Source organism: Mustela lutreola, chromosome 18 (genome assembly GCF_030435805.1).
Source record: "Mustela lutreola isolate mMusLut2 chromosome 18, mMusLut2.pri, whole genome shotgun sequence".
Lineage (NCBI taxonomy): Eukaryota > Metazoa > Chordata > Mammalia > Carnivora > Mustelidae > Mustela > Mustela lutreola.
Window position 1 is genome coordinate 7,167,265 of NC_081307.1, and position 13,394 is coordinate 7,180,658.

The 13,394-nt window shown below is 34.7% G+C and overlaps 1 protein-coding gene across 1 annotated transcript in view; it reads right to left on the reverse strand.

Moving 5' to 3' along the window:
• The window catches only part of LOC131820665 (disintegrin and metalloproteinase domain-containing protein 5-like), a 159,623-nt gene that overhangs the window by 55,991 nt on the left and 90,238 nt on the right, over positions 1 to 13,394 (reverse strand). The window contains exons 14-15 of the mRNA XM_059156370.1: positions 12,599 to 12,694; positions 4,294 to 4,489 (exon numbers count right to left, since the gene is read on the reverse strand). Of these exons, the coding sequence (XP_059012353.1) occupies positions 4,294 to 4,489; positions 12,599 to 12,694 (292 nt within the window). The remainder of the gene's footprint in view (positions 1 to 4,293; positions 4,490 to 12,598; positions 12,695 to 13,394) is intronic.

Sequence of the window (13,394 nt, forward strand, 5' to 3'; positions counted from 1 at the left end):
AATTGTGATGCCACCAACGTTGGCTTTCTTTTTCAATATCCCTTTGGCTATTCAAGGTCTTTTCTGGTTCCATATAAATTTTAGGATTATTTGTTCCATTTCTTTGAAAAAAAATGGATGGTACTTTGATAGGAATTGCATTAAATGTGTAGATTGCTTTAGGTAGCATAGACATTTTCACAATATTTATTCTTCCAATCCAGGAGCATGGAACATTTTTCCATTTCTTTGTGTCTTCCTCAATTTCTTTCATGAGTACTTTATAGTTTTCTGAGTATAGATTCTGTGTCTCTTTGGTTAGGTTTATTCCTAGGTATCTTATGGTTTTGGGTGCAATTGTAAATGGGATTGACTCCAAGACATCCAGATGGCCAACAGACACATGAAAAAGTACTCCATATCACTCGGCATCAGGGAAATACAAATCAAAACCACAATGAGATATCACCTCACACCAGTCAGAATGGCTAAAATCAACAAGTCAGGAAATGACAGATGCTGGCGAGGATGCGGAGAAAGGGGAACCCTCCTATACTGTTGGTGGGAATGCAAGCTGGTGCAGCCACTCTGGAAAACAACATGGAGGTTCCTCAAAATGTTGAAAATAGAACTGCCCTATGACCCAGCAATTGCACTACTGGGTATTTACCCTAAAGATACAAATGTAGTGATCCAAAGGGGCACGTGCACCCGAATGTTTATAGCAGCAATGTCCACAATAGCCAAACTATGGAAAGAACCTAGATGTCCATCAACAGATGAATGGATCAAGAAGATGTGGTATATATACACAATGGAATACTATGCAGCCATCAAAAGAAATGAAATCTTGCCATTTGCAACAACATGGATGGAACTAGAGCATATCATGCTTAGTGAAATAAGTGAAGCAGAGAAAGACAACTATCATATGATCTCCCTGATATGAGGAAGTGGTGATGCACCATGGGGGCTTAAGTGGGTAGGAGAAGAATCAATGAAACAAGATGGGATTGGGAGGGAGATAAACCATATGTGACTCTTAATCTCACAAAACAAACTGAGGGTTGCTGGGGGGAGGGGGTTTGGGAGAAGGGGGTGGGATTATGGACATTGGGGAGGGTATGTGCTTTGGTGAGTGCTGTGAAGTGTGTAAACCTGTTGATTCACAGACCTGTACCCCTGGGGATAAAAATATATGTTTATAAAAAATAAAAAATTAAATAAAAAAAAAAGAAATGAAGAAAAAAAAAGTCTTTTTAGCTGAGTTGTTTTAAATAATATTAAAAATAGATAAGATAATGTCTGCATATAAAATGAATTTGTTTTTATTTCTTTCCACAAATTTTATTGTGTTAAAATACATACAAAATAAAGTTTACCATATTAACCATTTTTAAGTGTACAGTTTAATGGTATTAAATTCATTCATGTTGTGTAGCCATCACTACCATCCATTCATAACTTTTCATCTCGTAAAACTGAAATGCTATACTTATTAAACAATAACTCTCCATTCCTTCTCCTCCCAAATACCATTATATTTTTTATACTTATGATTTTGACTATCAGATAGATCAATAGACTCATAGAGTATTTGTGTTTTTGTGACTGGCTATTTCACTTAGCAAAATTGTCCTCGAGATTCATCCATGTTGTAAAATATTGCAAAATTTCTATCCTTTTTAATGCAGAATAAAATTCCATTGTTTGTATATACCACATTTTTCTTTTTCCATACATCTATTGATGGACACTTGGGTTACTTCCAAATTTTAGTTATTCTCAATAATGCTGCTATGAACATGGGTATACAAATATCTCTTCCAGACAGTGCTTTCAAATCTTTTGGTTATAGTCTCATAAATAGGAATGCTGGGTCATATAGTAATTCTATTTCTAATTTTAGAGGAACAACCATCTATTTTTCACAGCAGCTTATATCATTTTCCACCCCCACCAACAGTGCACAAGGGTTCCAATTCCTCTACATACTCACCCATCTTTTGGGTGGAGTTTTGTGTGGGTTTTTTTGGTAGCCATCCTAATGAGTGTGAAACTGTGATTTTGATTTACACTTCCCTACTGATTAGTAATGTTGAGAGATAGGTATAGAGAGACACCTATTCAAATTCTTTGCCCATTTTTGAATTGAACCATTTGTTTTTTGTTGTTGAGTTTTAGGAGTTTCTATATATCCTGGATATTAATTTCTTATCAGATACATGGTTCATAAATATTTTCTTCCCATGAAACTACAAAACATCCAGAAAGCAATTAAAAAGATGGCCCCTTGTGGGGAGCCAGATAACTCTGTTTCAGGAACTGTTCTGTGTATTGTAGAATTGACTTTTGACTTTTACTTTCTAGTATTTCTAGTATTGACTTTTACTTTCTAGAAGCCAGTAACAATTCTGCCCCAGCTGTAAAAACCAAAAACGCCTGTAGGCATTGTGTCTAGTAAGCAATGGTCATGAATTCTGCTAAATGTACTACCAGGGACAGAACGATTTTCCTTATTCCCCCCTCTCACAACAAAGAATTATCTGGCCTAAAATATCAATACTGTTGCCATTGAGAAACTCTGATGTGACTGTTGGGTTTGGACCCACATTCCTCTAGGTGTACCCAACTTAATTTGGTGACAAATACCCCTAATAATGTATGTGACTTTACAACTAATGAGACCTCCTACCTTTTAAAGGATAAACATCACCACAAATTAACGATGCTAAAACTTAAATATCTTTTTATATTATACCTAAATGCTAAGTTTCTGCATGTGTAGAAATAACACTGAAGAGACTACCACAGGAGCTACATTCCTACAAAAACAAAATTTGCTAAGGAACTTAAAAAAGGACACATTTTACCCTATAAGCATATTTTGGCCAGAAACTAATAATTTAGTGGCACATAATGATATGTGTTAGGTCTGTGAATAAGATTTTATTGGCTGTTACCTATAAATCATGTATCATTCTTATCTTGGAAAGCTAATGACTTCTTCAGAATTCTATTAAGCCCTACTCAAGAACATTCTGGTTAACCAGTGTCCATGGCAGATCACAGATGACCTAGTCAAAGAATTTTAGTTCATTTGGATTGAAATACAGTTATGGTTGAGGAAAACTTCAACTCCAAAACTTTCAATTTCCTTTTGCCCCCAAGCTCTGTAGGAGGCTCACAAAATCTAACTGTTTTTCCAAAATAAATACAAAACTAACTGATAGTCGGGCCCAGACTTACCATTTCCTAAATGCATTAACACAAGTAGTCACTAGGACAGGAGAGACATTTCTTCAAAATCAAGATGCTTTAGATGTTATACTTATCTCCAACAAATTTTTAATACTTTGGGAGAAGACGATTGTACTTAAACACCTGTAGTTCTCAGAGAGCTTTAAATCACTCAAAATCACTGCTCATACTAAGGAAACAGTAAACAAGATAAATAACTTAGGGTATACCTAGTTCGCATCCCACTATATGGATCTACATTTATCTGACTAGCACTGCAATTTAGTTTCCCTCTTTTACTTAGGGAAAACACTAAATCATGGATCTGAAGTAATATTCTGTTTCTCCTAATTTTACTGGCCATTTGCTTGTATCTCAATTATGTTTTAAATATTAATGTCACCATTGTCTTGCTAAACAACATAACTATGATTCTGATAGAAAAGCAGAACAAAATTAGAATATCACCAAAACCTCTACCTCATCTCCTCCTTAAATTCCTGTCATTCATATAGATTTCATAATACTTAGGAAGGCACACAATATCTATGACCTGGCAAAGGAAGGCCTTAAGGGAGGACTGAGAATAAAACATTTTGCTCTCTCAAAGAACATGAACTGTATGTTCAGAAAATTGTATATTTCAGTGAAGCTAATTATCTTCACATTTATAGGAAGGTATCAAACTGAACAAGACCGGTGTTAAGCTGAAATACACTTTCACGAGCAAGCCCCTTGGAACAGACCCACACTTGATATCCACACAATCAGTTATTAGTCCTGCTTTGTTCTAGTAAAAACTTTGTTTCATCTAAGCCTAAACTAAACACCATCACCACCAATTCTATATAATCTGGGAAGTTGCATTTCCACTTGAGGTTTCTTCCTTTACAAACAAGAACTCCATATAAACTACGGTTTTTTTCAGAATTAAGAAAATTTTATTTCCTTTAACACTAAGGGACAAGACTTTACTCATTAACAAATTATATTTACATTTTGTCCTATAGAATTGAATAAGGAAGCATAGTAGAATCGGAATTTAGGAACTAAGAAGAAAGTTTTGGTCCTTACCTCCTCCAATCAAATCTTTACACTGTTTGTTATGTATCCGACATCGTCCTCCAAAACAGTAGGCATCACCTGAATCACAACTTTGTCCATCACGTGCGTAAGTGTCAGGCACACAGTGTGAGGAAACCCCATTGCAATACTCAGGGAAATCGCATTCGTCCAAAGATTTCCTACACTGTATACCAATTGGTTTCAGCTAGAAGGGAAAAAGGAACATAAGAAAAGATTATTCACCAATGATACTCAAATTGTCTTTCCCTTCAGGCTTTAATTTTTCATTTTTTTTAAGTTGCTAAAGGCAAGGAGAAAATTAAGTCTTAATAACTACTTAACCATTGCATAGAAATTTAAATAATTAAATTTAATTTAAATAATTAAATTTACTGTGGATAAAAGAATGGGTAGTGCTTGTAAGAGAATTGAGAAATTCAAAGTAGACTACCATAATCACTGAGAAAAAAAAGAAAGATGAAAACTAAACCTAAGCAATTAATATAGAAATTACTTTAAAAAATTACTTGCAACCCATCATGACTATGCTCATGTGGATAGCCCCTGGTTTCTCCTATGCTGTCCCTTCAAGCATAAACCAGCAACCATTACAAAATAATAAGTATACATCATAAACATTCAGAAAAAATTTTGTAAGGTAATTTAAGGACACACAGGAAAAGGTTTATTTCACATATCATGTTGCAAACAACTATTAAAAAAATAGCTTTCCCCAAATACATCTCTGATCTCTTCAGCACTTAGTCTAGCCAAGTCCTTCCAGGATTTGCTTTCTGTATACCTGTCTTTGCCAATAAACTTCCAAATAGCATTACTGCAGGCCCTTTTCCTCAACCTAAGCCCCAATTCCTCCTGGCTATCAACACTATCCTACGCAAACTAAGTTAAATTTGTTCTAGCTTTCAAAGGTCCTAGAAGCCCAGCTTCTGTGACATTCACCACCCTCTGAAAATGGGTTTTCTCTTCACACTTTTCCATGTTGTCAACAAGTATTTTCTATATATAGCAATTCTAACACAAATTCTTCAAGTGATGAGTGGGAAGACAAAATACAATACTTGAGTCACCCAAGTTTATGTAGTTAACATTCAAATCAAAACCAATGATCAAAATTATTTCTAAAGGAAAATACATATAAGTATAATGAAAAGGTATTGATATCAGTTTCTTGAAAATATGCTTCCTTTTATAAATATGTATAAATGGCGATATTACATTCATTCTAATTTCTTCTATTGTTTTGTCTATTTTTTATAGCAGTTTAATGGTCACAGAAAATATGAAAGGTAAGTACAGAGATTTCCCATAAAATCCTTGCACCGCACATACTAAACCTCCTGTTATCAATATCCCCACCTGGAGTGGTACATTTGTTACAACTGATTAACTTACATGACACATCATAAACAGTCAAAGTCCATCATTTACAAGAAAGTTTTTTCTCATTGTTATGCGTTTTATGGGCTTAAACACATGTTTAATGACATCTATCTATTGTAATGGTATCATGCTGAGTATTTTCACTGCCCTAAAAATCCTCATGCTCTGCTTATTCATCTCCCCTTTCGCTCCTGGCAACCACTGACCTTTTTACAGTCCTTTTCCAGAATGTCGTATATTTGGAATCATAGAGTATGTAATCTTTTCAGATTGGATTCTTTCACCCAACTTCTTTTTCAATATTTATAAATACCTTGTTCCTCAAATGTTCTTTGAACCAAGTTATATCATCCTACTTGCTCCTTTATTAAGAGGTGTTCATGTTTCTCTACTTGGCTCCCTAATTCCAAAATGGCCCTAAAACTGATTGCTTTCTCCTAAAATCTTTTTGGGTGTTTTTTATTTTATTTGTGATTCATTTTTATTCTTCCCAAGACTGTCAGTGTCTACATTTAAGGTGCAATTCATTGTCAGGACCATGTCCCTTTACACAACTAAATGAGGAATGGGTAGGTTAAGTTAATGCCTCTGACCACCACACCAGCCTTGACTGCATAGTAAAGAGAGTACTATGTATATCAGACAGCTCACAGTTTGGGCCAATTCCATTTTGATAACCAGGGCCAAGGACTAGTGAGAATCATTACTACTACTCCATTTGCAATAGCAGTTGTTCACATATCTCTGTTGATACATGAATCTTGTTTAAATTATTCCTTTTTGGTGCAGCAATGATGGGCAATTCGGTAGTCTGTTATACTGCTTGTGTTTGATACATTGTTTAATTTTTTTTAAGTTACACTTCATACAAATAACTATGACTAAATTGTGCCTAGTAATGGAAAAGGAGAGTGACACCAGCAAATGTCAGAATCAGAGATTCCTAGGTGCATAACCACATAAAAATGCCTATTTTAACAACTACCATGAATGAGATAATCTGGCTGAAAGGTTCTAGTCCCCAGGTGAAGTAAAAAATATGAGAATAGATGCATTGGAAGATGGTAAGAACAACAGTTTCACTTTACCCACATTATTCCCTCCCCCAGCTCAACGCCAAGAGAGACTATCTTGGCTAGTGATTTCTCTGACAGAGAAAATAAAAGGGATGAGAACACAGTTTCCCCAGCCTTGCAAAACACTGTGCAAGAGACTACTTTTATCTCACTCCATTCAGAACACTGAGACACTTGGCATACTTAAATAGTCTGGGGACACCTAGGAATAGGGAAAAGAGATGGGGGTTGACAGAAGCCAGTGTGTGGATCACAATAATGAGCCACGTGTCCAATTAAGTGCCTTACAGACTTCAGCAAGAGCCTCACCCATAAAACAATAGTATTTCTCACCTGAGAATACCCCATTCCCCATACTCACACCCTGTAGCCAAAACCCCAAATTCCCCAGCAGATGGCACACATGAGCCTCCCACAAATGGGCACAATCCTGTAGACAACACGGATACCAACGCCTGGCTTGATTCTGCTGAATTGCACAACTTTGAACATTTTAGGGCATTGCATCAGGGAAAATTTATGAGAGGCTCTCCATAGCCAGACTGGCTTTCTGGGATGAAGAGTAGGTGTTCAATCCTAATCTCTGCCACACACTGCCCCTCAGGAGGTGTGGAACAACCCCAGGAGAGGGGTGGAACAACCACACCCATTAAAAAAAGTCTGAGAGACCCCTCAAACTCCAGCTGGGCTGACCGGTCTCTGGCGTCTTTCTCTCCCAAGGCCAGTTAGTAAACATTGGAAGAGATGGCTGCTTCTTCAAATGTGAGGGCAGCAATGCAAGTCTTCAAGAAACATAAAGAATCAAGGAAACGTGATGCCAACAAAGGAGTAAAACAGAGCTCTTGTGGAAGACAGATGAAAGAAATGGAAATGTACAAAATGCCTGATAAATAAATTTAAAATAATCACCTTAAGCTCAGATAAGAGAGCATAAATAGACAAATAAACAAAATCAGGAAAACAATACATAAACAAAATGAGTTTCACAAAGAAATTATTTTTTTTAATTTTTTATTTTTTATAAACATATATTTTTATCCCCAGGGGTACAGGTCTGTGAATCACCAGGTTTACACACTTCACAGCACTCACCAAAGCACATACCCTCCCCAATGTTTTTAAAGTAAGAGAGAACCAAACAGAAATTCTAGATCTGAAGAAAACAATAACTGAACTGAAAAATTCCACTATAAAACTTCAAGGGCACAGTTGATCAAGCAGAAGAAATACTGAACTCAAGGGCAATCATTTAAAATAATCCAGTTAAGAGGAAAAAAAAAAGATTAAAGAAAGCTGGTGGTACTTAGAGGACACATCAAAAGAAATACCATATGTGCGGTGGGAGTCCCAGAAAAAGTGAAAGAGAAATGGGCAGAAAGTTTATTTATTTTTTATTTTATTTATTTATTTATTTATTATTTATTTATTATTTATTTGCCAAATCTAGAGAGGAAAATGTACATAAGGCCAAAAGAACTCTTCAATAGAAGAATCATATTATTTTTAAGCGCCCAACTCTTGATTTCAGTTCAGGTCATGATCTCAAGGGTCATGAGATAGAGCCCTGTTTCAGGCTCTGAGCTCAGCAGGGAATCTGCTTGAGATTCTCTCTCTCCCCCTTTCCTTTTGCCCCTTCCCCATCAAATAGGCACACACATGGGCACACTCTCTCTCTAAAATAATGAAATAAATCTTTAAAAGAATACTATAACCAATAGGGGCACCTGGGTGGCTCAGTGGGTTAAAGCCTCTGCCTTCAGCTCAGGTCATGGTCTCAGAATCCTGGGATCGGATCCCATGTTGGGCTTTCTGCTCAGCAGGGAGCCTGCTTCCCCTTCTCTCTCTGCCTGCCTCTCTGCCTACTTGTGATCTCTCTCTCTGTCAAAATAAATAAATAAAATTCCTAGAAATGACCTATCAAGATTGAATCATGAAAAAAAAAAATAGAATAACCTGAACAAACCAATAATGAGTAAAGAGTTCAAATCAGTTATCAGTTAAAAACCTCCCAACATAGAAAATCCAGGATCAGATGGCTTCATAGATGAATTCTACCAAACACTTAAGGAGTACTTAATGTTAATTATTTTCAATCTCTTCCAAAAAACTGAATAGGAAGAAAAACTTCCAAACTCATTTTATGAGGCCAGAATTATCCTAATACCAAAATCAGACCAAGATATCAAAAGAAAAGAAAACTATATGCTAATGTAATTTTGACCTGAAGAACAGGCCTGATGAACATAAATATAGTAATTCTCAATAAAATACTAGCAAACCAATTTTAATGGCACATTAAAAGGATCATACATCATGATCAATTAAGATTTATCACTAAGAATCAAGGATGTTTGAACATATGTAATTTAATAAATGTGATGCATCACATTAACAAAGTGAAGGATTAAAAATAATATGACATCCCTGAACTTCAAAAGCAATTCAATAATACTAGAGGACTTCAATGCCCTACTAATACTAATAACATTGGACAGATCAATCAGAAAGAAAATTAGGGAGAAAATAGCAGGCCTATAAAACAACAGACCAAATGGACCTTAAAGACATATATGGAATTTTATGTCCAACAGGAACAAAATACACACTCTTCTCAAGCACACATGGAACATTCTCCAGAATAAAATATATCTTGGCTCACAAAGCAAGTCTTATGAAATTTAAGGGAATTGAAATAATATCTAATACCTTTTCCATACACAATGGTATAAAACCTCAGGGGAAAAAAATGAAAAATTCACAAAATATGCAACTTAACACCATACTCCTTAAAAAACCAGTGGACCAATAAAGAAAAAAATAAAAAGGAAATCAGAGATGTATCTTAAAATAAACAATAATAAAAACAAAAATATATATATACCAAAACATAGGGACACATGAAAAGCAGTTCTAAGAGGTAAGTTTACAGCAATAAATGTCTATATTTAAAAAATCTCTTTTTTTTTTTATAATTTTTTTATTTTTTATAAACATATATTTTTATCCCCAGGGGTACAGGTCTGTGAATCAACAGGTTTACACACTTCACAGCACTCACCAAATCACATGCCCTCCCCAATGTCCATAATCCCAACCCCTTCTCCCAAACCCCCTCCCCCCGGCAACCCTCAGTTTGTTTTGTGAGATTAAGAGTCACTTATGGTTTGTCTCCCTCCCAATCCCATCTTGTTTCATTTATTCTTCTTCTACCCACTTAAGCCTCCATGTTGCATCACCACTTCCTCATATCAGGGAGATCATATGATAGTTGTCTTTCTCTGCTTGACTTATTTCGCTAAGCATGATACGCTCTAGTTCCATCCATGTTGTCGCAAATGGCAAGATTTCATTTCTTTTGATGGCTGCATAGTATTCCATTGTGTATATATACCACATCTTCTTGATCCATTCATCTGTTGATGGATATCTAGGTTCTTTCCATAGTTTGGCTATTGTGGACATTGCTGCTATAAACATTCGGGTGCATGTGCCCCTTTGGATCACTACATTTGTATCTTTAGGGTAAATACCCAATAGTGCAATTGCTGGGTCATAGGGCAGTTCTATTTTCAACATTTTGAGGAACTATCTCAAATAACCTAACTTTATCCCTAAAGGAATTAAAAAAGGAAAACAAACAAAGCCCCGAGTTAGTAGAAAGAAAGAAATAACAAAAGTCAGAACAGAAATAAACAAAACAGAGACCAAAGAGACAAAAGGGGAAAAAATCAATTAAACCAAGAGTTGGGTTTGAAAAAATAAATAAAATGGCAAATCATTAGCTAGACTAACCAAGAAAGAGAGAGCGGATGCAATAAAATAAAATTATGGAAAAAAGAGGAGACACCAAAATTGGCACCATAGAAATACAAAGTATCATAAGAGGCTACTATAACAATTATCTACCTGCAAACTGCATAATACTTTAGAAGAAATGGATAAATTCTTAGAAAAAGACAACCTATCAAGACTGAATCACAAAGAAAGAGAAAACTTGAACAAATCAAACACAAGAGATTGAATTTGTTATCAAGCCTCCTAACAAAGAAAAGGACCTGAAATAGATGGTTCACAGGTGAATTCTATGAAATTTTTTAAGGATTAATGTTAATCTTTCTCAATTCTTCCAAAAATTAAAAAGGAGGGAGCACTCCTAAACTCATTTTATAATGCCAGTTTTACCCTGATACCAAAGAAACAAGAAAAGAAAAGTACAGGCCAATATCTCTGATGAATATAGATGCAAACATTCTCAACAAAATACACAACAAAGGGGCACCTGGGTGGGTCAGTGCGTTAAAGCCTCTGCCTTTGGCTCAGGTCATGATCTCAGGGACCTGGGTTCAAGCATCAGGCTCTCTGCTCAGCAGGGAGACTGTTTCTCCCCTCTCTCTCTGCCTGCCTTTCTGTCTACTTGTGATCTCTGTCAAATAAATAAATACAATCTTAAAAAAAAAAAAAAACCACACACAACAAATTCAACAGCACATTAAAAGTATCATGTACCATAATCAAGTGAGAGTTATTCCTGGGATGCAAGGATGATTCGACACACGGGAATCAATAAAATTAATATACCCCATTAATATAAATAGGGGTAAAATTCATATAATCCTCTAAAGTGACAAAATCCAACATACTTTCATAACAAAATCTCTCAACAGTTTGGGCATAGACCAAACATATATCAATATAATAAAAGCTACATATGACAAGCCTAAACGAACAATTTTCAATAGGGAAAAGCTGAAATCTTTACCTATCAGATTAAAAACAAGACAAAATTGTCCATTCTTACCACTCCTATTTAACATTAGAAGTCCTAGCCAGAGCAATTAGGCAAGAAAAAAGAATTAAAAGGCATCCAAACCAGAAAGAAAGAAAGAAAACTGTGAGAGAAATGAAAAAATGTTGGTCGAGGGTATGAATTTTCAGCTATAAAATATATCAGTCTGGGGATCTAATGTATAATATGATGACTGAAGTTAATAATGTATTGGTTTCTTGAAACTTTCTTATTAAATGTTGCTATGTAAAGCGTGCTAACCTTATTGTAATCATTTCACAATTATATGAAATCATTACATTGTACACCTTAAACTTATACAATGTTATATGTCAATTATATCTCAACAAAGTTTGGGGAAAATTTTGAAAGATAAAAACATATTCTTACTCCAGTCTTGTGAATATCTGCCATTTACTTTGTTCAGGAGTTTCTTTTTTCATTAAGATTCCAGTTAATTGTCTGGGTACAGGGCAATTACTCAGGAATTCTTTAAATACTTTCAATAAAGAGAGATTGGTTGATTGTAACAATAACTGAATTGCAAAGGAACAGCAGACTTTACCAGAAGATAGTGAAGAGAATTTAGCTAACAACAACAACAGAAACTAATCTAATTTCTTGACCTCATGTGAGGTATAGTGTCAGAAAACAAGACCTGGGTGTTATATATGCAATTGATGAATGACTGGACTCTACATCTGAAACTAATAATGTACTATATGTTGGCTAATTAAATTTAAATTTAAAAAAAGAAAAGAAAAGAAGACCTTAAGAGGGTTGCTTCAAATGTATGTTGATTGCAGAAATATCTCAGTGAGTACAAGTCAGGAGAGAAGAATCATCAGGCATTAAATACATGAGAGTCCTGGAAATGACAGATTGCTGAATGCACTGCAGTGCTTGGATATAATATAATATACTGATAAGATATAATGTGCTTGGATATAATATAATATACTGATAAGATACTGACATATTTTGCATCTCTTTGAAACAAGTATTTCAAGAAATTTAATGCTGAGCTACTATAAAATAGATTGCCTCTTACCTTGCAATCTAGTGTACAGCATTCCCCAGAACCACATTGTTTACCCTTTTTCATTAGACATATTCTAGCATCACAGCAGTCTTTATGTGTACAATTCTGTAAACAAAGAGACAAATTCAAATGATATCTTCTCTCACATACGTAATGATAATTTGTCTTTTAAGAAACTTACCAATTTCATCTAAATTGCCAAATTCATTTACATAAAGTTGTTTTTAATATTCTTTAAACATACATAGGATGTATAGTAAATAATGTATCCTCTTTCATTCCCAATACTGGGAATTTCTTTTTTCTTTCATTTCTCCATCAGCCCAGCAAGAAGTTTATCAAGTATATGATTCTTTCCAAAGCCCTGGCTTTCATTTTCATTGATTTTCATTCTCTGATCTCTATCTCATTGGTTTCTACCTATATCTTTATCATTATTTCCTTATATTTACTTTAGATTTAACTTAGACTAATATTTTAGTTACCTTAAGTAGCATCCTAAATAATTGATTAGACCTATCTTCTTCTCTAATATAAGCATTTATAGATTTAAATTTTCCTTATAACACTGTTTTAACTGAATCTCATAGATTTTGATGTTATGTTTAAATTTGCATACTGTGAAAAATATATCCTAAAATTGTTTTTGTAATTTTTCTTTGAGCTAAGGGCCATTTAGAAGTAGTAGTTTAATTTCCAAATATTTGGGGGCTTTTCAAGTTATTTTATTATTCTTGGTTTCTGATTGAATTTTCAACACAAAATAAATGCATTGAGATTTATTTCATGCCTCAAATATTCTATT